General features: G+C 44.3%; 1 protein-coding gene across 1 annotated transcript in view; it reads right to left on the bottom strand.

The window, feature by feature from the left end:
* Positions 1–17,185, bottom strand: part of robo3 (roundabout, axon guidance receptor, homolog 3 (Drosophila)) — a 69,998-nt gene extending 52,813 nt beyond the window's left edge. The window contains exons 1-2 of the mRNA XM_036524097.1: positions 17,032–17,185; positions 2,412–2,738 (exon numbers count right to left, since the gene is read on the bottom strand). Of these exons, the coding sequence (XP_036379990.1) occupies positions 2,412–2,738; positions 17,032–17,095 (391 nt within the window). The 5' untranslated portion in view covers positions 17,096–17,185. The remainder of the gene's footprint in view (positions 1–2,411; positions 2,739–17,031) is intronic.
* Between the last annotated feature and the right edge of the window lie 8,620 nt (positions 17,186–25,805).

Here is a 25,805-nt window from a genome sequence, read left to right as displayed (position 1 = left end):
CCTTCCATTACATTTTAGGGTGTACTCACACTTGGCAATCCGTACCGTGCCCGAGCACGTTTGACTCCCAAAAGTCCAGTTCGTTTGACTAATGTGATCGTTCCATACCGTGCCCGGGCCCACTTGAAGAGGTGGGCTCGGGCACGGTTCAGTTGGACTCGGGCACGGTACGCATCAGTGGGATCACTAACCGTGCTCGAGCACGGAACTTGAACATGACGTTAATGATGCGACTCTCCCATTTACCAAATATATCCATTATAGCAACAGTTAGCTGGATATCTGTTAGTTACACGCCCAATCATAATAAATCTTTTAAACCATCATTTGATTAGCTAGTTGACTTCCTTAAACATAACAATCTGGCTACCTCCAAAATAATCTTTGATTGGTTAGTTCTGTGGATCTATACCTAAAAATAACTCCGTGGATCCCCACATTAGCAATCTAACAATAAGATTCAGTTTTTTAACTTTATTACAGAGTGCCTCTGAGCACCAGAAAAGAACTGGCCCATTCAGCGAACAGACCAAAATAACAAAACAAAACTGCGGTTGTCCGTAGCACCCTGAACACACCCCAACTGTGCCTGACTCTGAGGAGGAGATTCTGTGGCAACATCCATAATTAAGGTGTACCAAGAGATTAGCAATCTGCTGTTGGTGCATACACGGGGCTGATTGGGGCAGCAGAAGAGCACCTTGAAGGCTTTAAAATTGAATAAACAGTGGCAAAAGCCGCTGCGGCTCAGGGCTTTGTTGATCTAATGTAGACAACACAAAACCGGCTGACTTCAGCGCTGTCCCCATGAACTCCATTTAACCCCAGACAAACTTAAACAATCGCTCCCTCCTCAGCGCCCTTCTACGATACTCCCCTCTAAGTTCCTCACTGTCCAGCTCCTTAAGAAATACTTGAAAGGGGCAGCTCATGTTTACCGCTGCTACATGCTACATTGCTCACCTGACCCTAGATACACCTTTGCAACTGGTACAAATCACAAGGCAGAGTTCACACCCACTTCACAAAAAGACAGAGCTGTAATCTACTCTATTGAAGCAACAAGGATAGGACTGTAAAAGCATGTAACTACCTGCAATTGAGATTCAGTTTCCATAGTTCAAAAGTTCAGCCTTTGAGGCGTGCTTCAAGGAGACCAACATGTGTATTAAGAGCCACTTTGTACAGAATTTCTGCTGAGCTATTCAAGGGCAATTAGCCCTCTGTATTGGGTTATGGCTGGAGCCTTCAAAATAGGGTTTACAAATTTTGTCTAAAGGCTGCTGTGCAGTAACTGCTGTGAAACAGTTTTTCTTTTTCATTTGACCTTATATTATTGTACTGCAAATTTAATACTGTAATTCATTTTATGAACGTGAACTCATTCACTCTCAGTCAACATATTTTCAGTTTGTTGCCAGTCTTTTAACAGCATTTATTTTATAGTTTCCATCAGTATGCATCTCATCAGTTTTCTATTTAATTTGATTTGATTTATATTTGATTTATCTTTAGCGTCAGTGTAGTTTGTGAGCTACGTCACAGCCCCGTTACGCACGTCAGAAAGGAATATATGACGGCTACATGCTAACAACCTGGGCAAGTACTGTTATATTCAACATTTTCGGTGGCTGCTTCCAAGTCCTTACCCAAGGCCACCACTTTGTTCCTTCAGTTTCAAGGTTCTACAAAAGGGTCTCCTCCTACATTTGCAGCAGGTTCTGAGTCTAAATGGGACGATTAGCACAAGAAATATTCTGCCTTCAGAATATGCCTGCAAGAAGCTCTTTGGCTGTCATAAGTAAAGGGCACTGGAGCACTTAACACACAGCCTACAGGGCACTTAACACAGAATCAGAAAGAACCTCCTTTTTTGGCTTTTGAGAAGATTTTGAGTCAAATTCCCACCCTCTCATTACAGACGGAGGAAAGACGTGAAAAAAGACTGAAAAAAAGATCTGAAAATTTTTTTAAAAAGTCTTCACAATCGAAACCTCATAATATTAAATGTAGCAGGCCACTGTCTAATCTAATTCCAAAATCAAATCGTCCCCTCATCATTTAATTTTGAGTGGCCTGGCTATTACCCTTCCTGCTGCTAAACCCTGGCACTCTTCCACAATAAGCAATCTGACAAGGCTGTATTTCTGGCCCAACATCTGCTACCTGGAAGGAACCTTTGCCGCATTCTGCAACCTCACTTCCTTCGGCAGTTATATGAGCCAACATCAAGCGACCCGCCTTAATAAATACAATCAAATTCAAACCCCTCAAAACACCGACAACTGTATTCCTCAACTCCACTTAAAATCAGCCAACGGCCCCACTTTTCTGGGGAAGACTTGAGCACGAGTGCTCCTGTTAAGGGACGGGAGTGGGGGGGCGGTTGGTGGTTGGGAGAAGGTACATACTGGCCACCTCCAGCGAGGCGTTGCGGCTGACAGCCTCCCCCAGGTAGTTGCGGGCGACGCAAACGTAGACGCCCTCGTCGGGCTTGCTGCGGCGGCCGTGGACGATGCGCAGGAAGAAGAGGGACCCACTCGGCAGCAGCATGCGATGCGATCGGGGATCCTCCCGATCCGTCTCCACCCGCTCCCCGTCCTTGTACCACTCCACCATGGGCGTGGGGCGCCCCTCCGCCTTGCAGTTGAGGGTTGCTGGCTCTCCCTTGGACACAATCAGGTCAGAAGGGTGCTCCACGATCCGGGGCGGGGCATCCTCCAGCCTCGGCCGAGACCCTGCGGTAGAAAAAAGAGAGAGGTTTAATACCATACCATTCTAGACAGCTCACCTTCTACCTCTTCTTGTACCAGACGTGCGAGACCAGCACTAAGTGAGGGCACAAACAGTGCAGCATATTCATCCATTCAAAATTATCCCCTCCAATTCCCTCATGTTTGTTTCCTACACATAAATATTAACAAGGACGGAAAATGCAATCTATTTCTATAAACTGCTGGTAACGCATGGAAACACAGCACTTATTTGCAGCATGCGCCTTGAGAGGCTGAAATTACAATGTTAATGCTCCATTTATCAAAGGAAAAAAAACAACAATATAGTCCTCGCAGCATGGGTAAAGCAGAACAGAAAGAAAATCATTACTGCCTCTGCTTCAAAACGCGCAGGAATTAATTTCAGCTGCTGAGGTTTTCAAGGTTATATAAAAATAAGGGGAGGGAACATGAGGCTGGATACTCAGACAGGTTTTGATAGCTGTTCAGAAATTGCTTTTTTTCTCCCTCCCCAATTTGTGTGACAGTGTGCTGGCAGGACAATTAGCTATGAATGACTCTGCAGGGTGAGGGTGTTTTCTTGACAGGTGTGTTTCACGGGACCTCCACCGAAATAATTATTCGACTCATTAGAGATTACTGTCTGCCTCTCGCACCCAATGTTTCCGTTTGATGCGGTCGAGATTATCGCTTTGCATCCCCCAGCCACCGTTTGGACCGGTGCTGGTTTTTTTGTGGTGGCGAGCCACTGTGTCGACTGCATTGAGATTAGGTGCACTCTGGCACTCCCCGGTAATGCAGGTGTGAGGACAAGAATTCAAACGGCTCCTGATGTCTCTGATAAGGGGGCAGTCACATCCAATGGGTGAATACCTTTCTCAGCTGTCATGTCCCTGGGGTTATGGGATTAAGCACAAAAAACCAAGCACATTCTGTCACTGGAGAGGGGGTGAAGAATTTCAATGGCCCCTCTCACAAATCAATCAAATTGTTTTGTGAAAACATTTTTAGAATCTTCTTTTTTACCACTTCTCAAGGGAAATTGCACTCTAGAATATTAGCACCAGGAGAGCCACATGACAACCTTTTTGATTTTATGAAAACATGGATTTCCTGCAACTCACGTAATTGATTCTAAAATATTTCAGAGTGATATTTACGACATCTAATCAAATTGTTGGTATAATGTGTAGCATTGGGAAATTATTTATCCTGGATTCCCCATAGCTTTATTACGCTTGGAAATATTATGCACAAGCCCCTAGCCAAAAGCATATAATGAACTACAGGCAGGATGGCACCATTCTTATCACAATTGTTGAATGCTGTAGGAGCTGTGGTGCAGCTATGTGTGTCTGCATTCCCCAACCAAGCGCAAAACACAGGGCCAAATCCAACGGGTTCTTCGAGCCCCTGTAGGCCCGGACACAAACACAACGCAGAAAACAAAAGCCGCAATTCCACAGAGTGCCTCCCCTCTGCGGGAGAAAGGGGTTAAGCCCACCAGTGTTCGGTTAATAGCTTTTAGGAGATACGCGTAGACAGCCAAACAGACCTTGGTTGGCGGGGGGTGGTGGGGAGGCCCAGCAGGACAAGACTCTGAGAGCTGCTTTATAAATATTACAAGCCAGCTCGTCCAGCCTGCCCAAGTGGAAAGGTTTTTAAAGGGGAAAGGACAGCAGGAGCTACGCATGCCTGTGCCCACCTGGCTGTGAACCCTGCAGGTGGAAAGAGGGGGCAAAGAGGAGCCGGCAGGGCTGGAAGAAGACGGCCAGCGAGAGCCTGCATGGCCGTGTCTGCATTAGGAGGCCGATGAGCTGTACGTCTCCTCTCCTGCAAGGCCCACTAACACCTGCTTTCAATACAGCGGGGTAAAAAACAGGCTACAACTTCCGGTCATCGCGCAAACCCGCGAAACCACGAGGAGTGCAGGCGCGGACATCAGCCTGGAAAAAAAGGTGGCGTTCCAGGGGAGGGACGAATTAAAGAGAGAGGTATTCGCAGTGCGGGTCTCTGAATGCAAGTTTGTTTTGGGGATTTTGCTTGTGCTGATCCGGCCGAGCTAAGCTGAGAGGTGATAAACAGGTTTCAGTGCTTTTAAGCCCTGTGAAGCGCTGAGAGCGAGCCACCTCCAGGGCACGCAGGACTCTGGGGCTCCTGTGCCAAAGGGCCCATCACATTGAGTGCAACTGACCTAAGCTGACCTGAAGGTGATCTACAGCTACTCAGGCGTTATGCCTGTTTCAGTGCATCAGGAGTAAGTAAGAGCCACCAGAGGAGGACTGGCTGACGGAGTGAATGGGGGAGGAGGGGGAGGAGAGAGAGAGTGAGGAAAGCGGACATGGAGAGATGAAGCTGGAGAAAAGCAAGAGAGAGGGATAGAGAGAAGGAAAAATGGGGACAGAGAGGGAAAAAGAGAATAAGGAAGTAAATAAAAGAACAACATGAGGACAGAGCAGTGAGGGGAATAATAAAGCACTACTCTTACAGAGAAATTAAGGGCTTCAGGTAATGGGTGAAACCTTCCTTCAAACCTCTCCAGGTAGCATTGCTTCCATCACAATGGCATGACATGGATTTTCTGTAATCCCATACTTTCCACACCAATGACAACCGAAGACCAGAATCCTTTGTACCTTCAAAAAGCTCTGTTTTCATGGTAGGATAAACACAAGAAAATTGCTATAACTTAGCTAAAAGCATCCTTGTGGTTGTGGACTCTTCCAGTTGAATTCATAATTCCTTTCAAAAGAGCAATTACTCAATTCATATAAGTGTGCATAAGGCATCCTCATCTCAGAAGAATGCTACCCAGCCAAACTGTGCTATAAAGGGAATGCTACTTTCAGTCCTTTGTAACAGGGAAGAGTGTCAGTATCTAAGCATCATTTATCTGGTAAAGGGGACGGTGGTGAACCTGAACTGAGATAGAGACAGAGAGAGAGAGGAAGAGAGAGCAAAAGTGCTGAAGCACTGTTTTCTCACCTCTTTAAGTTATTGAGTCAGAGAGAGGTGACCTTGTTGCCTCAGACAGAAAGCATGCCAGAGCCCAGTGTATCATGACTCCTGCCAGCCTACTCTGTATGATGACACACCACAACTCTGAGCTGCCAGGGAAGGCTTTTAGCGCTAAGAAGATTTATCAGTACTTCTGGAAAAAAAAGGATTTTTTTTTAAATTGCAAAACTCGCACAACCTTCAGAGGACACTCTGGCTGACAGACTGCTGGGCAAAGGACATGGGGCAGGAGGGGCCAACCCACCGGCAAAAATCACTCCCCCACCCCTTTGCAGTGAACGAAGATAGTAATATTACTAAGATAGCAATTCACTGTAACGACACATTTAAATCGTTTAAAGACACTAAGCATTAAAATACATTAAATAACTCATATTAGTGATCTTTGCAATCCAACAGATGCCTGTTGTTTACAAGACACGAAGATATGCACATTGTGAATTAGAATCATGTTTACACCTCTTGTGAGATGGACTTGACGTCAGGGCTCCAAACTTCAAAATTGCCATGACAACAGGTCCCGGGCCCACTAAGGTCAGGGGTCAGTATAATGATTGTTATTTTTAAAAGGCACTGTGACCAGTCCCTTCAACCCAATGACCCCATGGACAAGGCAACTAAACACAACCATGCCGGCGCCCCCAGAGTATCGGAGATATGTTGTAAAACTAGCCAAACATGCAGTTTTGTTTGTTTGTATGAAGAGAAACCTTGAATAAAAATGCAATCTGTGATACCTGAATTTAGTCATCCTGGCCAATCAAAACAAAAAATACCTTTCTATTCTGAACAAAGCCTTTTAATACAAAATCAAGACAAGGCCTACCATTGCCTCACGCCTCGACTCCCTGACACTCACTGAGGAAGAAAAGATCAGGCCAAGCAATGGTTTGCAATCTAAAGTCACAGCTAGCCTCCGCCCCACCCCCCAGGGCAACACTTCCACAGTCCTCGGCTGTAAAGGCCCTTTCAAATTCTAATGCCGGTACAGTTGCTATAGATATGGCATCCATTCGCGAACACACAGAGAAGAGGCAGGAGAGCAGGGGGAAAGAATGGCGCGACAGCGAGAGAAAGAGAAAGGAAACGGAAAATGACTAACTTTCTTTTTACCCTCATCTGCAATTCTTTTTAGGGCCCCCCCCCCCCAAATGTAAGTTTGTTGTTTTACAGCTCCCTCCTCCCTTCTCTCACTGGTAGGAGCCTGGGAATTGATTTGCAAATGCGCCCTTATTTTCCTAAGTTAAATTGGGAGAGAAAGGGGGGGTTGCCTCTAAACCCTCTAACCCCCTTTTCTATGAGCTTTCAGGCAACAAAAGGGCACTTGCATGAGAATACAAACTACAGGCCATAAAGCTGTGGTCTTCATAATTAGGCTTCTGTTGCAGGGGAGAAAATGGGCTGGCCAAATCTGAAAAGGAAATGACTTGGCAGGACCGTGGCCCTGCAAGTTACTTTGCTGGAGGTCTTAGTGACCGGGGGCGAGGGGCGGATTAACGCCACCACGATCCTCAAAATTCCATGACAACTTCAACGTAGCATTGACACATCGGGGCCTGCAAAGCAGCTTACGTGTGTTGCGACTGCATCTGCGCATGGAAACGGGACGGCTCCAGACAGACGGCAGGCTTTCTCAACCCAACGGAGAAAAACAGATTAGTGTCACCGCTGTTAGCGGAGATTTGCACAGCCCTAAAATAAAGTTGACTTGGTTCAAGGACTTCATGTCCATTAAGCTTTGACACAGTTCAAAGACAAGAAAAAACGCAATAGATCAACTGGGACTCTGCTGGCTTGGGAGATTTAAATATTTGCACTGTGAAAATGAACGTCTGTAAAGTATCAAAAGCATTGTTGACTTAGCTGTACTGATCAACACAAATGCAGCAAAAAAGAGAGAAAAAAATAGTCGTTTTATAAAATTCTCTGTGGTGACTTATTGAATGGAATGTGGTAGAATAATTTATCAAAACTGACTTACATATTAAAACTACAACTGCTGTGCTCTCTGTGTTCAGGCCTCATTGATAATCAGGTCTGTTCATTCAGGCTATTTTGGTAGTACAGTGTAAAAAGACAGTGGCCAACTGCAAATATTTTCTCAGCAAGTGGATTTCCACTGTCAGAGTTCCACTTGCAAAAACACACAAGCAAACAAGTCAAGACACAGGCCTTGGGTCCTTCCACAAAGTCAACAGTCAAACAGCGCCACGCAAACACACAAAATGTGTCAACACTCCCCGCTGTTAGAAAACAGAGACGGAAGCTTCACACGAGTGTCAGCAGAGTGCGTGAAGTGCCCTGTGTAAAGCATCCTCTTCCCTCTGCGGACTCAAGTGAAGCTTTCAGAAGGCGAAGAAAGGCCTTGAGTGGCCTGGTGCGTTTGAAACGGCCAAATCCGTGTTCGCTTTGGTGGTCCCTGAGCCCTGATCTCCAGCCAAACTGCTCTGAGAATACACTTAAAGGACAAACGAAACTAAGCCTCAAATGAGGTCTTAAAAATACTGACACTGTGCCACTAAAGAGAACCCAGTCCATCAGAGTGTATAGCTGCTCTGCATGCAGCTGAAACACAGATGTAATCTGTCTCCACGTCTGTCAATGACAGAGAAAAGCAGTGGAAAGAGGGAGACTGAAACGGAACTCTGTGAAAGCTCTGTTCCGCTGAGTTTTCATCCCTTTGTGCATGTGTCACACAGCAAAGCACAGGTAAGTCCCGTTATTACGCGAGACCGCTCGCCTTTTCAGCACTTATCTTTGCTCCTCTTCAGCTGCTTTTCCAAATTATTCCCAGAGAGTGGGTTCATTCATCATGCCTCCCTCCAACCCTTTACATTATGAGGCTCAACTAAGGCCCCTTGCATAAACACATCTGGAAAAGGAATTGAAAGCAGATTACGTTTCACCGAGAGGTGTCTGCTTCCTGCTGTGTGCTGTCAGCACTGGTGGGTGGGTGTGTGAGGGGGATATGTGTGTGTGCTGGGTATGAGTAACATATTATCCTCGTACATGACAGCAGAGGGCCCATGTTGCCAGGGCCTCTGAAACACAGGCCCCAGAGTGCCCTGCTAATAGGTGCAGTTGGGGGGTGAGCTTACAGAGCACGACGCAGCGGAGGGCACCAGAGTCCTGGTCCTATCACCGACTGCAGAGAGCATCAGCCCTCTGATGGACATGTCCCAGCTGGATCTGCTGAACTCCCCCACGCACATGCACACACACACACACACACACACACACACACACACACGCACGCACGCACACACCCTGTCTGGCCCAGACGCCAGCAGGCCGAGTCCCAGATGGGTCAGACAAGAGGAGTGTGCAGGGGCGACACAATGTCCGAAATCTGGGGGAAGACAGACAGGGTGGAGGGCCCGGAAGACTGCAGAGGGAAGCTGCTGAATACCAAACAGGGCCAAGCCTCCGCTCCTTATTTTCTGCTGCTGCCGAATTTGCTGAAGTGCCGAGGGGCCGGCATCCAACTCTTCAATTGGAATAAGGCTCTCCCATGTTGATCTCTCCAGTCTCCCGGCTCTCAGACTTTCGCTGTGTGCCGCGCCAACATCAAAGGGGGCAAGGACTCGGGAGCACAATATTTCTGATTATACAGTCCTCCACATTCATTTACAGGCTGCATTAAGCATTGATGTGATTCCTCAGAGAAAACACACTCACTTACATTGTTTGAAAAGTGAGCACTGTCTTCAGGTTCAGGTGTAACAAATGTACAAGACCAAAAGGCATCCTAGCAGGGGCGCATGGTGCACAATGGGGACAGCTCCAGGCTCATACATACAGGGGCTACACTCAACATGTCTAATGGGAAAATATATCCAATGTAATTTTCATTATGTACAAGCAACATACATGCTTATTTTTCAAGAAAGCATATCTAAACTGGGGGCCAGAGGTGAGCTGGAGCCCCAGCCAAAGGTAACTGCATGGCAGGCACTGTACAGACCTGGGTACAGCACAGACTGACCCTGTACAGATCTGGGTACAGCACAGTCTGACCCTGTACAGATCTGGGTACAGCACAGTCTGACCCTGTAAAGATTTGGGTCCAGCATAGTCTGCCCCTGTACAGACCTGGATACAGTGCGATCTGCCTCTGTACAGACCTGAGAACAGCACAGTCTGCAATCACAGCACTGTAGGAGGCAGAGACTACAGGTGGCATACAGGCCAGGGAGTTCTCTTTGGTCAAGTTTGGTAACACACAACATCCCCCCTCACCCAAACTGCAGCAGGAGCACATTAACACTCATCCTGTCTCCACCACTGCACTCCCTCTGCCCTCACTAAATCTCGCAGGAACGACTTCCACCCCAGGGCGTGTCCTCGTTTCCTTATCAGCAGGATGATGAGTGTAACAGGAAACAGTCAGACGGTGGAGGGAAGACTGCAGACGAGCAGGAAATGCAGCCCTAAATGACAAACTGCGTGTCATCCCGAGTGGACTTCACTCGAGCAGGAACGGCGTGGAAAAGCAACATTACCAAACACAGCTACAACTGCACACTTCACATCACTGAATGATCTCTCCCCAAATTATATCAAAATTTATGTCAAAATATCAACGCTCCAAGCAAACACGTGTCATCGGGAAAAAGCGAGAATGAAGGGAGAGACGAGAGAGAGAGAGAGGAGCGACAGGGAGAGTAAATTATGATTAATCGTGCCATGTCCAACAGTAAGCCTGGAAATGAGGAGCCGTCTTATGACAGATGTCTTATGAGCAGATGTCCTTCAGCCAATCAGAGGAGTTAGCAGAACCGGCATGTTTCAGTCATTTGTCCACTACTGAGAAGACAAACAAACCGCGCATCGGAGCTGATGACAGTAAATATGGCCAAGCATATGAGCGGCGTGTTTATGAGCTGCTCGTCTGTCATGCCTCCTCTGTGCGGGGAATGTGTCATGTCCATCTCTAAATAAATAAACAGACGCTGTCTGATAACCATAGCCAGGGTGATAAGATCAGCCATCGCGCCTGCTGCTGCAAGTAATCCTGCTCATGCTACATACACATTCTCTAAAAAATGGTCTGATAAGATAACCGTATTCTGAATTCTATAGCAACACCTTTCATATTGACCTTTCACTATACCAACACCTTTCAAGCTCCAAGGCTATCTTCTACTGAAGGCATTTACATAGAATGACCAAATAATATGATTTGTTTTCAGCGACTATATTTGTTATAACCATACAATATTAGCAAAAGCAGCCAGTAAGCTAGGGTGTCTCCCAAATAAATTAACATTTATTAATTTTTTTAACATAAATTAACCACTGCCTTTATGGCTATTGCTACTAATACTACTACTGCAGCTGCCTATTGTTCGATCCTACTAAAAACTAAGATGTATTTCCCAGAGTTTCTGTTGCTTCTGAGCTCAATTAGAAAAGCATCCAAGGAGATGGTGCAGGATGAGCTGGAGAGGAAAGTAAATAGTGGAGGTGAGTAATGTGGTGTTGTCTGTGTTAATGAAGATAATCAGTGCAATAACGAAGCAGCCGACTCATTAAACGTTGAGCTCCTAATGGGAGGACAGACGCGGCATTGTTGCTGCTGTTTGCACGCCCTTCAAGGCCCAAACTCCGGCAGTTCAACCATGTTTGCTCTGAGAGGCTCTGACCACATTAGCTGAGATACATCCCCCTGCGCACAGTGCAGAGCGCAGACTCTTCACACACACACACACTCACACACACACACACACTCACACACACACACACACGCAGAGAGAACCGCTGTTCGAGAGCCTCAGAGATCCTCTGTCTCTCTGCATGACTCAGTGACAGACGGAGGTAAAGTGATGTCCTCGTTCTGTCTGACTCCCGTTTGACAGTCCTCCATTCATGTCACACAATCCCACACTCACACACACACACAAATGCACATCACATGCATGCTTACACAAACATACAAAAACATGCACACACACACACACACACACACAGACTCACACACTTACACACCTACACACAGACATACACACACACAAAGCTCACCTGTGCTGAGGTTTCTTTAAAGACACACAGTGGCACATGAATAGACAGTAACGTGCAAAGGGTCTGACAGGAGTGTGAGCAGCTCAAGGCCTCAGGTCAATAACCCCATATGGGTGTCATATGCTATCAGGGGTGCTTTTTCAGGCCTCCAGAGGGCATATCCAGCCCTACTGCAGGTTGAGCTCTACCACTGTCCCTACACACACAGCACGTATGTGTACTGTTTCATCTGCCTCTCAGAGAGCTCTCTTCCCATACCGCAGCTCTTCACTTCTGTGATTGCATTAACCCCCGAACTGCTGCAGTTCCGCAGTCTCACATGACTGTAGGTACCATTTCTGTATTTTTCATTTAAATTCATTTAAGCTGGGGGGGGGGGGGATGGAGGGGCTTTACATAAATGCACATTTTCCACAACAATTGGGATGGGGGGACTCTATAGTGCTTGGTTTAATATAGGATTAGTACATCGCTAAGCATATCAAATGCACAGCATGGCTTTAAAATGAGATTTGTCTTTCAATCTTATAGAAACCAAATTCCATTCAATTCTACAACGAATAAACCAGTTAGTACAGGCTAAAACTGACTGTTTAGACATTTTGTTGCTCTTGGTGAAGGAAGGAAATGGCAAAACAGCAGCTTTTTCTCAGTACAATACAAACCAATGCTGAGCTCACTTATTCTCTCTATTATGAGAACATGGGTCCTCAGTCTACACAGATAAGGGTGGGGGAGTTGTGGAGGGGGGATGCAGTTGTAATCAAGCTGTAAACCACTGTTTGCATTAAAGCAATCTGCTCAGCTCCCTCTTTAAAGCAAACCACAGTTTGTTACTGACAGAAATGATAGTTTTAAGAACAAGAGACCACTTGAAGCTCCCTCTAAAGCAAACGTGCATATGCTAATAGGACCCTTTGAGGCCAGCACAGGACTGGGCGTGGAGGTTGGCCTTTTTGCGTTCATCTGATGGGCCATGCCATGTTACTTCCTGCTGTTAACACCGCCCGCTCCCCTTGCCACCCCGCTTCATGCCTTGGGGACACCGATGGCATCCGGGCCATCACTCCCCAGGCAAGCTGTGGCCTGTCACCGTGGAAACCACTCCACCCTGCCCCTCAGCCACGCCCCCACATACACCCAACCCCCAAAGCTTGGCCTGCAACGTCTGCACACCCAAATCGTGATGCGGATGCTACAGGGCATACTTCCTGACAGCCCTTTTTGAGGACACTCTGAATTCCTTGACAAGCTGCACTACAGTCCCTCTGTCAGCTAAGCGAGAACAGTGACGAAAGGATTGACCGCAAGACGAGGAGACGTTTTTGTGACACCCAGGGTTGCTCAGCAGCATCCCTTTGAGACATTACCCAAGGTGCCCTCACCTACATGCGGAACAGGCCTACTGCAGCGGGGTTTGGTGCAGATCCCACCCTCGCGTCTGTGTCTGCGGCTTCAGTCACGAGGTGCACGCTGCCCTCTGTAACCGCTGGAACTAATACGCGCAGCCATTAAGCTGTCCAGGCCCGGGGGACACGTCCAGAAGCTCAGCAGATTGATGACGCACTTTTGTCTCTGCCCCATTCATGCTAGACAGCTGAGTGGAGCGAGCCAAGGTCTAGGGGGTTAACTAGGTTACCCTTTCAGCACCAGTTTCACAAAGGGGCCCTTAAAGTCTTCATAGTTCATTTCAGGATGCCAGTAAGTTGCAAGTTTGGGGGGCTGGTTAAAAAGCCTATCCATCTTTTTAACAGAGTTTAGTAAGCAATTTTTCCTTCTTGAAATAAAACCAACTGAAACGAAAATCTAGGTCAAACAAAAAAAGATTGCCTGCTTGTATAATTTTTCTTTCTTGTCATTCAAAAATGCTGGCTTTTTTCAAAACAATACATAACCATAATAAAAAAACAAGGGATAATTTATGTGGCATTAATTACATCAGAACCATTCCAAGTGACTGCTGCATGTTCCTGACATCTTCTGTCAAAGTTATTTGTGCAAAAACACACAACCATACTACCACAGTTTCATAAAATTGTTTGATGTCCTGCGACCACGTGAGGGTACTGACGGATTGATAAATCTGCAGACAAACAAATGGGTGGAGAGAGGATTGTGAGAAGTTTATTTTACCGAAAGAGTGAGTGTGAGGAATGGTCCCTTCAGCAACTTTCCCACTGGAAAGCTGAGATGTAAAATCTGGTCGGACAGGATTCGGAGAGTAAATAGGTCTCCCTTGGAGATGGTCTGTTTACCAACTTAAATGGTGCTTTGTTTACACAGGCAGGACAGGATGTGACATGATTGTAATGCTCCAGTGAGTCATGTCCGTGACGCATCCCGAGACCAGACGCTCACTCCGTACGTCTGAAGTAATGACAGTAATTTTGGACTGATGTTCCACCAGTAGAGGTGGAGTGCCGAAGTGCAGGTCTTGATGGATGTGAGAAAGAAATGCACCACTATTTGAAGAGGCCTCCAATATTTGAACAATAATTTTCAAAATCCAATTATACTTCAGCTTTATTTATTTTTGCACATTTTTTTCATTTTATCCAGGGCATCCGCAGGTCTGCATGCAATTTGAGTGTTTTCTTCTCTGAATTAAAAGCCAACCAATAAGTAAAGCCATTAAAACTAAGGTTGGGGGGACGGTCAAAATACTGACCCACCTGTTTACTAACTTACTAACAGAAAGGAAAATTGCCATAGTTTCTATTTTAGAAGCATTTCCCTCCTGTTTATGAAAGCAACCACTATTGAGGTCTGGTTTGAAATGTGTAATTACTCTGTGAGTCGAGGTTTTGATCCAGGCCTTGGTCTTGTCCCAGGCTTGCTTGGGGACAATCACGGGAAAACTGACAGCTGTTTTGAGGCCATCTAAAATGACTTCAAAAGAAACTAAACAAATGCATGTCCCCTCCTGATTACACACCATCCGGGGGAACAGCAGACTAAGAGCTCTGCCAGAACTGAAGGCATGACCCAAAATTCCAACCCTGAAAACTTCCCAAACCTTCAAATGCTCTTATGAGGTGTGAAAAGCTGAAGGGGAAAAAAATGAGACGCTAAATCAATGACTAGAAGGATTTTTTCCCAGCCACGAGAAGGTATGTTTGAGGTTTTGTTTTCTTTCTTCTAAGAAGGACCCTTATCAGGAACTCCTCTATTTGATGAAAAATATTTCAACACAAACTGAAGATTTTGGCAAACAGGATTATTATGGAAGATGCCATCAACAGCGTCTAAACTAATGAATGTGCAAGATGTTCAGGAGATCCACACAGGCTCAAAATGGCTTGGGACTTATGCTGAATGTGGCTTCCCACACACTGAATTGGCCACAGATATCCATTCTCAGGCATTTTTTACACGGTGGTGATCACTCCCCCACCCCCACCCCCACCCCCACCCATGAACCATTGTAAAGCTTTTACAGGGAGCATTTGTCTATAAGCACATAATGAAGGTTTACTGCAAGTGCCAAAGCTCCAAACTACTGAAACATGTTGAGAAAACAAAGTGGAAATGCCCCTTTTCCTCACCGCGAGAGCTAATGGCAGGTGAGATATTTCTTGTGATGAAAAAAAATGACACTGAATTCAGGGAGCTGTAAACAAGCAACTGAATACAGATAGGATATGTTCAACTGGAGCATCTGGTGCCATTGAGGGATTATTCCCCCAGATGTGGCAACACAGGGCTCAACAATGTTTACAGCCTCATAAAAGCAGCCTACTGGCACACAACTAAGGCTCAGCGATCACTCTAACGGAAACAGCGAGATACCAACAGTCCCAATAAATTTGGCCTCTGCATCCGGGCGGAATTAGCAGCCAGCTGAGGTGAAGATGATGATTGGTACAAGCATAACAGATTATTAAAGATAGCTTCATGGGATGCCATTCTGCTGTTCTTACTATGATGGCACAATCACACCTCTTTGGAACCACAAAACAGGCAAACAGAAAAACATACACAAGATGTGGATGGGGGAGTTCTAAACTGTTTTTCTTTTTGTGTTGGATATGGTCATAAGAAGAGGGGTTACAACACACAAACGTCCTTCCAGCCCTGCTACTTTTCCTTTGACCTTTCAGATTCTCAGTATTAACAATATTAATCTTATTTTAGCCTGTGCTTACTTTAGTGCTGTGATTCTAAAACAAACCTGTTCTTAAGCAGGGCAAAATGGAATGCATGGCACGTTACCAGCAAAGGTCAACACACTGTATTGTCAAGGTCTCCCCCATACCTTTTCCTTCTCTGCAGCCAGACTCATACACTTGAGATGCTGTCCCTGCCTTTAACAACGGCTGTGAGTTATTTCTGTGATTGCTGGGCCGTTGTCAGGGAGGCCTCGTAAACATTTATTCTCAACCTAAAGCAAGTTACTTCTCAATTTAAAGGCACAGTTGCGCCCTACAGTCCGCATTTCAAGGAGTGACTCTCAAACATAGGTATGGTGGTAAGAGCGCTCCAAGCAAACTGCACTAATTCATTCACGCCCACGAAGGTAACCTCATTTATAGCAATTACCACCCAATATTATTAATAGCAAATTCGGTGCTGCACGTTGCTTCAGGCATGTCATATTTGCGTACTCGGGTATAGAGATTTTGACATTGTGTTTACATAGTTAGATACGTTTAATTTGAACACACATATTAAACACATTTAATCGGAAAACTAAAGAAGTGCGATGTGTGCTTCTGCAACAAACTGTATCAATTAACCATATGGCACCAATGTGTTGGAAAGCCTGTGTGGAAATGGAAATGAGTGGAAATTCTTGGTAAAGTTTGGACCGTTACACATATCTTATTTATTAGCCTATATACGACAGATTCCTCCGTACCTAATGGAAAATACAAAAGTTTTGTACTTCATTATGATAAGGGCAACGTTCAATATATTAGAAAGATTATGTGGCATCGTATCAGCCTCAGCCGAACAGCGGTTGATTATGTGTCTATAAAAACAGATATTTACGACCGGTTTTTCATAGTTGGAGTTAACGCTTTTTGGGGGAGGGTGGATATCTTACATCGACTAAAGAGGATAAAATGTAATTTACTCAGATTAGTCTGAAATACCAGGTAGGGGCAAAATTAAACAATGATCGAGTATAAATGTGCCCAGTTAGTTTAAAAAGATGATGTTCTATTTGCATAGATCTAGTGATGAATTTAGAAAATGACATAAAGGCGCAAAATACAGTTCAATACTATAAACGCTCCTAAATGACCGAACTTACCAAAAGCCACGCAGATCAGCGCGAACACGAGCGGCAGGGCATCCACGGCGATGTGCAACTCCATTGCCCTCCTTGTTTCAGCAAACCTTGCTGTTTTGGAAATACTGTCAATTCCAGCAGATGGCTTTTGAGTATCCAGAAAACGTGAAAAAATCCAAAGTTACCAATGACTGTTACAATTATAGCGACAGCCACAGCTCAGTTGGTATCTCAAGGCGACAAAAGCCGCACCGCAGAACTTTGGAAACTCCGTTCCAAACCTCCAGTCAGTTTCCCCCACAGGAGCAGTCGTAGCATCACATCGGCCCCACACATGAAACACGTCCAGGAGAATTACTTTCCGGTTGGTCCCCTCTTACTATTTCTCATAGCGTTAACCCCTTTGTACACCTACTGTCTTAGACAATAATTTCTCACAACTGCGGAGACATGCATTGATTAATTCTGCTGGTTTCGGTCACTCGGACTAGGCAGCGACCCAGAGAGTGCAAGAGTGAGTAAATGTTTAATTCTCGGTGATGGCTTCCATCCCTGCGACCCCTCTGTGCCTGAATGTATGAAACTGAATTAGAGCGCTAGCCCACTCCCCAGTGTCGGCAACGCTGGATCATGGCTAAAGCCCACCCCCTAACCATCTCCCGTGCCAAAACAGTGATCGCTTTTTTTAAAGACACAGCGACGGAATCCGTCTCCCGAATTACATTTTCACTACCCATTATAGCATGCTGTTATTATATAGATTATAAACGAGTATTGTTTATGGTCACAATAAGCACGTCTACAAATATACCACTACTACTACAACAACAACAACTAATAATAATAATAATAATAATAATAATAAATACCCTAAAACAAATCAATGATTTAACTTCTGTGATGGGTAATTACTGATGTCAACTCTTTGTAAAAAAAAAAATATATATATATATATATATATATAAATAAATATATATACAAACACACTATATATATAAGTACACACTCTACAGTCGGAACACAATCAAAAAGTTGACTTTATATCCTTACCTTTATACATTAAACTTGCATTGCATGTTCTACGTTGCCGTAGGCTATATAAAATAGTAATCTTGTATTACTACTCCATACACGTAGTCTGATACACACAACTTGCACTTTTCTCGAAGTTTTATTTTTGTATATTAAAGTATTTAATCATATACAAAACGTCCAAGTAATTTTAATTTAACATAAACAGAGGCTTGCATTGTAATGTAAATGAATTCAAACGCGTGCCCTGTGCTGTTGTTATGAGAAATTATGCTAATGGGAATCATGTTAACAGCAGCGACATATCATGAAATAAACGTGAAATGGGTTTTAATACATAAGTCAGGGCTAAGGATTCAGGAACGTCACACAAAGCACACAAGGGCAGCACAAAAGGAGACACAACGTCTCCATTGCCACGAGAGGATGAGGAAACCAAGCTGTAACAAGACGTGATCAAATGTGAAAGGTGAGGTTGCGGTGCTCCAAGATACGAGAATTCGTCAAGAGCAGACGTGCCACATCAAAACTTGAAGGGTCGCAATACCGCGTAATAGAGAGTGATAGGATATAAGGTGGCTCGATGAAAGAAGTGTGATGGATTACACTGCCATAATGAAACGTGCTCCAAATTCAATCTACTTCCTTTTAACATGTAATTTAGAGAGTGGCATGCAACTGATATCGGTGCAAAGACTGTTCTGGTAACCAACAAGGAAGGAAAAATATATCCCATAGTTATTTCTCGTGGTCAACGAAGTGCATTTTTTTGTACTGTTACATGTAGAGGGCGTACAAATATGAAGAGCTCCATGCATGCCAGGAGATCACAACCTGAATTTCAGTAAGTCAGACGTTCTCAATTGTATTACTGATTGTTTTGGCCTAGCAGTTTGATAACATATAATGCAATCCCTTAATATACTTCAAAGCTTTTATGACTGATGCCAGATGTTGCAATTTCCAATCAGCTACTGTTACTTCCTGCAAACACTTATTGAGCATGTCAGCAGTGTACGGAAGTTGATGTATTTCATAGTATAATTTGCATTAGATATCATAGAAATGTTAGAATTTAACAACATCCCTCTGCAGTCCTGTTCAGCTCCATTCACAAGTCATAAATGCTTGGATAATAAACTTTATCTTCATTTTAGCTTAGCATTATATTGTTGCTGAAGCGCAGCTATTTTGTAGCCTAGAGTAAAATTTCAGGTAGTCATTGATTTAGATTGTACAAGGAAGTATGTTGCCCTTTTTCTTTTTTTTACATCAAATAAATAATGACTTTATTGTATCTCCACATGTCACTGATGGCATTGCGTGATGGGTTCTTTGCACGCTTCTCTGGACACCAGCTAAAACACAGAGGCCGCTAATGTGGTTACAAGATATTGAAGCCTCAAGTACTGAGCATAAGAGGTTGGACGGTCTGCCCCGGCTTTGCAAGGAGGCACATGATTTCTTATTGAAAGCCAATTGAGTTAGAATTGAGTAACTATTAACACATGACAAGTTTCACTGCCCTGTAGCTCTAACCCTATATCTGCTTAATAACTCATTTCAGTCAGGGCTTCCAATGCAAGAATGGCCCTCAGCCTCCTGTACTGCATGTAAGATCAACTCATGGGTGTGTCTAGAATTCAGGCAAAGCAGTGTGTGCTGGAAAGCCTTGTTAGCAGGTTCTCTTCTCTTCTCTTCTCTTGTCAGGTTCTCTTTTTGGAATTTCTAATATTCCTCAGCTTTTCTGCAGCCCCACACTGCAATCTATAGATCTGTTGTGACGGTAAACTTATAAATATATTTTTTTTCCTTTGTGGTAGTAAGGCTAATCAATTGATTGACTGCAGGCTGTATTTCAGCATGTCACTACCAGAGGAACATAACTGATCACCCCCAAAGCCAAACTTGATGTTACCATCGAGCACTGAAACTGGAAATTGGGTCAGTAATTTTTTGTAGGCATCATTAACTGATACAGCCTTCCTTTCAGCTGATTCAGGCTTTAAAAATTAAAAAGAAAAATGAACAAAATGTTTAAAGTGCTTGTTACAAAAAATGGAGTGGGTCTATTTAAGGATTAAGGATTCTTTGCAAGGCAGGGTCAAAGGGCAACGGACATCTGCAAGACAAAAATATAACTAATGTAATGGTAGCTTCATTCATTTTACACACATATTTCAGGCAATGTAAATACTTAAGATGACAGAAACAAACTGTTTGTTTTAGCCTTTGCAGAGTCTCAGTAATGCTTCCTAACTGTAGAATATTAAATTGCATATTCAGAAATACTTCAACATAGATAGTATCCATTAGATACTAAAAGTTAGGGTGACAAAATCCAGTCCAAAGTGCTGTTGCACATTTCCATGAGACAGTCTCATGAACCTAGCTGTTCCTTTCTGGCGCTTTTTAAAGTCCTCTTTTAACAACTGAAGACAATGAGCTGCCCACTTCCTAAGTCCTCCAAAGAAGAATTAAAAAGGCACTAAATTATCCCATTTTAACATCGCAAGATCTTATAGCCACTTGAAGCTCTGCTTCTGCTTCGGCTCAATGACTAACAAGCAAGCCAGCGGCATCTTTCAAAAATGAATCTATGATTGCCATGGAGACACTTGTAGAAAAGCAGTCACGTGGTAACGCAAGGTAACAATGTCACGCAAATGAAGACTTGGTAAAGCAGGTTGAAATGGCGAAATTGCTGTTAAGTCTCAAAACATAAAGAAGTAAATCAGCACCAACAGCCTAGAACCCACAGGGAATATACAGCGGTGACTGTTGCTGAATTACGGCTGCTGAGAGGTTCCATTCAGCCTTAAAGGGACAGCCTTGCCCCCAAAATCCCTCATGTCCTAGCACACTGTGGTGCTGTGTTTCAGTTTCTCCTCACAAACACACTAAAATGGACAAAATGCTGGCTCAGCCTACTGTGACATATGCAGATTATCTGTGTTCAATATAGCCTTTAAGCTGCAATTATAACTGTAGATCCACAGCAATAACAATGCACTAACATTAAAACAGTCACTGTAAACTCCACTCAGCGTGACTGACTGATTACTATTATGGCAATCCATTATTTGATTCAGGCAAGGCGAAAACAAGACACGGGCAGCTTTGTTTTTTCTTATTGAGGTCCTTTCTGAGCTGGATAAAGACACTACACTATGTGCAAAAGGACTATGTGTTTGCAATAGTCTGATAAACATAATGTAGGGATTCTATTCTACACAGCATGTCAAAACCTATCCATTTTGCCACTTCCATAGATTCAGTACATTAAAATGTATTGAACTATGGAAGTGTATTAATGTACTTTAGCAGGGAGATACAGGACTCACTACAATGCAGTACATACAGTATACACCGCTGACTCCCTACAACTGAATATCAGAAAAGAACAAACTCTATTTTAAAGAATCATATTCAGCAGGTTAATAGGAGTCAACTGTACATGAAAATGCTAACAATAGTTAGTAGTTGATTAAAAAATCAAGCAGTAGTTGATTAAAAAAAAAACAGTGTTTTGTCCTACATTAAAAATACAACCCTTATATTTTGGATGCACATACCAACATATATTATGAGATTGTAATGAACAGGTTATTCAGTGCATTTGTAGACAGAAGTATTCTGGTACAAAATATTAGCACCAGTGAGGGGAAAGGCTAAAATGAAGAGTGAAGCTAACAGAAGAAGGGGGTACAACATTCATTAAAGTGTTGTGCCTCTGTTGCTTCCTTTAATTAATTAGGAGAGATGAGCTCTGCCTGAAGCATAGCGCTGACTCTCCCTCGGGGGTCTACTCAAACCCTCACCTTTCCTAGGGTGTTCTGGCCCTTTAAGAGGGTGCGTGGATTTCATTATAGATTCATTGATCAGGAAGGCGCTCCTGGAAACGCCGCCAATCTATCTCGGCATCGATCTGCCTCTCAGCAAGGGTTGCCGGTGTCCGTCTTTGGCAGAAGAGGAGGAGAGGGGTTTCCCATTCGCCCATTCACTCCCGGCGTTTGCCGTCTCTCCGTGCCTCGCCTTTGTGTCTTCCCCTGATTTGTCCTGCTTAACTGTGAGGCTGTGAAGCGAGGCCGACCCTCTGTTCCCCTCTGCACCCTCTGAATGGGCTCGGAAATTAATGCATGAAAAAGGGGCTGGGACTCCTGCCTCAGTTTTGCTACACAAGTGTTGCGATAAGGCAGGTCAAGAAAAAAAAAGGGTGAAATTAACCCCAGGTCTAAAACAGCGATTTCATGCATTCACAACACTGAACAGACTTGGTTTCAGATGCTAATTATATTATGGAGCCTGATTTGCCAGGCTGTGCCATGTCTGTTAGAGGCCATGGTAAATTGTGATGTCTTTGTTTTGAAATATAATGATACAGCCACAATTAAAAAATAAAGTGTACAAATGCAGTTAGGGTGTGAATATCATAATAACACATGTTTATTGTGCTGGTTAAATCATTAAGACTATTTTCTCTTAATGGACCTCCTCAGATTTCCATGGATGGGTATCCTGGTTGCCCTGTATTTTATCTGCAGACCTGGAAGGTCCTCAGTAATTATAAGATCCTCTTGCTCCTCTTTGCCAAACTTCTGCCAGCAAAATTATAACTCCCTTCATTTTGTCTCCTTGAAGATAGAACAATTCCTGTTATTTAGTCCTGCACTGAGTGAAGACTGCAAGGTTTGCCATGGACATCCAATCCAGCTGTGGTCTGCTACAGCAAGGATGGCATGGGCACATACAACTGCAGCCAAATACAGGTGACATAACTGGTGTCTCTGTGACCCATGGCTGGCTTGCACATTGAAACAGGCTTTGGGATTGTTGTTGGAGGTGACAAAAGTGAGTCAACACGGGTCAATGACAAGAGATCAGTGCTTGTGCTGAGCACACAACACCTCATGTATGCAGCAGACACACATGAAAGTGTAGTTTCTGCCAAATTACTTGCAATGGAGTGGTGTTTCATGTGCTTCCAATATATGCACGAGTTTCTTACCGTGCTACTATTCTGCAGGCAAGTGTACTTCTATACTCTCTGAGGAGCTTTGGGTTGTTGTGGTTGTACTCTGATTGGCCATTCGTAGTTTCTCCTGCCTGGCGCTCCACATAATGAAAGCTTTATTTTTACACTTTATCTGCCTGTACAACACTACTGTGTATTTCATTATCCATTTGCATTAGGACTATGAAAATTGGGCCCTCAGTGTAAAAACACAATACCACCGAGACATACTTTTATAGCATTATCCTGTGCTGGGCTGGTTCAGCAGTGGGTTTTATTAACAGCAAGTCTGAGCATGTGCACATAAAATACTTAAATAGACTGTGATGTACTGAATCTTACAACAAATGAAATGGTAAATGGTTTGATAGTGTGGCACTGCTGTTATTCCGCAGCATAAAAATTACAGCCATTTCAACCTGCAATGTCTCAGATGAAAAATTCGTACCTGAAATACGTTTGCAGAGGTCAAAGCTACAGTTTATTTTTTCTATATATATATATATAAAGCCAAACTAAGGTCCGTAATATGAGCACAGCTTTCACTCCGGAAGGTAACGCGCCACCAAAATATCCCCCTGGGCAGCGTGCACCTAAAAAGGGGAACAATGCAGCTCCTCTGAAAATGACCCACAGCTTTACCACAGAGAAGAAATCATTCCAGGAACAGAGGGCAAAAGTACTTAGCACTTGTACACCAGCGAGAGGGAAGAAAGCTCCGGGGTCCGAGAACAGTACTGCACAGACCAGGGACCCACAAAATAAACCAGCGCTGACAGCCTGGGTAAACAAAGAGTGAGAAACAGGAGGGGACCCAGTCACACATGACTCTGTGGGGCACCGTTTTAGATTTAGGCCAAGTGCGAGGGGAGACTGGCGGCGAGGCTGTGGCGCATGGGTATAGGCTGAGTTATAGCGTAAACCCATAAATTGTCTGAGGGCTAATGGGCTTGGCATTATAGCAAGACTACAAGCCATTAATGTGCAACCAGTACAGCCTGCCCCAGGGTTAGAGCATTACAGCCTGCACCATCACAGATGTGAGTGCAGACACACAAAAGATCTTTTATGGTTCTTACCTGACATATAGTTTCAGCTTCAAACAGCTCATGGTCAAAAAGTACTTTATCTGTCTTTATCAAAAACACTGCAGCTGTCTGTTGGAGAAAAAAAAGATTCAAAAGGGGAGCAACTAAAAATTGATTAACTCGCCAGGAGGGTGCTCAGCGGACTCAGACATCTTACTGTTAAATGTTATTGAGGTTCCAGCATTGAGGCCGCTCCTTTCTGAGCAAGCTCTGCCGTGGCAGTGCTTTCATAGCAAAGTCATCCCCTGCCATGGGTCAGTGCTGCCTCTGTGCGTGTGTGGAGGCCTGTCTCACTCTCTCATTTTCTTTCTCTCACTTTCAGTCTTCTATTCCTTCACTTTCTCTCTGTCTCTCTTTGTCCCCTTCCTCAAGCACGTACCATGTTTTCTTTGGTTCCCATACACGGTCCTTTTAATCATGATTTTAGGGGATTTTTGGATCTGGCTCTCACCTAATTCTTGCCTTAACATAATACACACAACTCAGTTTTCAAAATTCGGATTATTTGACCTCTGATTCTTTCTGCATAGTTGGAGTTGTTGTTTAGTTTGAGAGGTGAAAGAGCAGTAATTAGAGTATCAGTGCTGAATCCTCCAGTTGCTCCCATTTTAAAAATGACCCTAAGCTTGGCACCTTCAACAAACCCACTGTATCAGCTGATATGCATGTGCCTCAGACCTCTACAAATCATCCATGAGGTGTTTCTCCCTCAGTTACCTCAGCTGCAGTTCTGAAAGGAAACCGCTGGAAGATGATGTATCTGCCATTATTGACTCACTTTAGCAGTGTCTCTGGAGCACAGTGCTCTTTTGACACTGTGCTGACCTTAGCTGACTACAGCAGCAGGTGTAAAAAGGTAAAAGGTTATGCACGGCAAAGACTAAGGAGTGGATAGATAAGGCAAAGGAGGACACCCCTTGTGAGGCAGAGGTCTGACAGCCCACAGGAACAGGAAGCGCGCACACAGGATAAGGCCCATCCGTGTCATGATCGGCTGCGGACAACACAGCTGCACTGCGGTGTTCTCCGTGGTAATGTGCTCACTCTGTCGCTCCCGGGGCCTGCGTTTCCAATCAGCGTACAAGCTGCCCGAACAGCGTGTCCTTCCTGTGAGCTCACCGTAGCAATTTCCTCTACTGCTTGCGAACACGGTGTCATTCTCTCCTTCACAACATCAAGGCCGTGTCACTTATAGTACAATAAATAAATCTATACATAAATAAATAGAAGACGTCAGGGCTATCTGCAGTACACCTCTTGCCCAATCTCCTTTGCCAGACAGAATCATTCTAATTTCTGCATGCAGTCATCCAAGGGGGCTGCCTGAATTCCATTACACCCAATTCCCGTTTTACATTTTGCTTGTCTTGAAGGAGGGATAATCTCGTTTAAAATGTGGGCAGCTGGAAGACTTCCATTCTAAATCCTACACTCCCCCATGCCCCCTGCACCAAGGCCCACACTAGCAACTAAGGGCCTTCTTCAGTGCAGTTTCAGAGTGTAATTCCGAGTTATCGCATTCTTTAATATACCTTCCCGATTCGGTCACACGCTGACTACATGTGCAACGATAAAGACACTGTCCGACCTCCATGCTGCAACAATCAGAGATCTCTGGCAGTGGAGAATAAAATCTCACTACAGTTTGACTGTGAGAGATG

The sequence above is a fragment of the Megalops cyprinoides genome, chromosome 3 (genome assembly GCF_013368585.1).
Source record: "Megalops cyprinoides isolate fMegCyp1 chromosome 3, fMegCyp1.pri, whole genome shotgun sequence".
In the NCBI taxonomy this organism is placed as follows: domain Eukaryota; kingdom Metazoa; phylum Chordata; class Actinopteri; order Elopiformes; family Megalopidae; genus Megalops; species Megalops cyprinoides.
The sequence above is the reverse complement of the archived record's forward strand: the minus strand, read 5'-3'. Positions and strand labels throughout refer to the sequence as shown.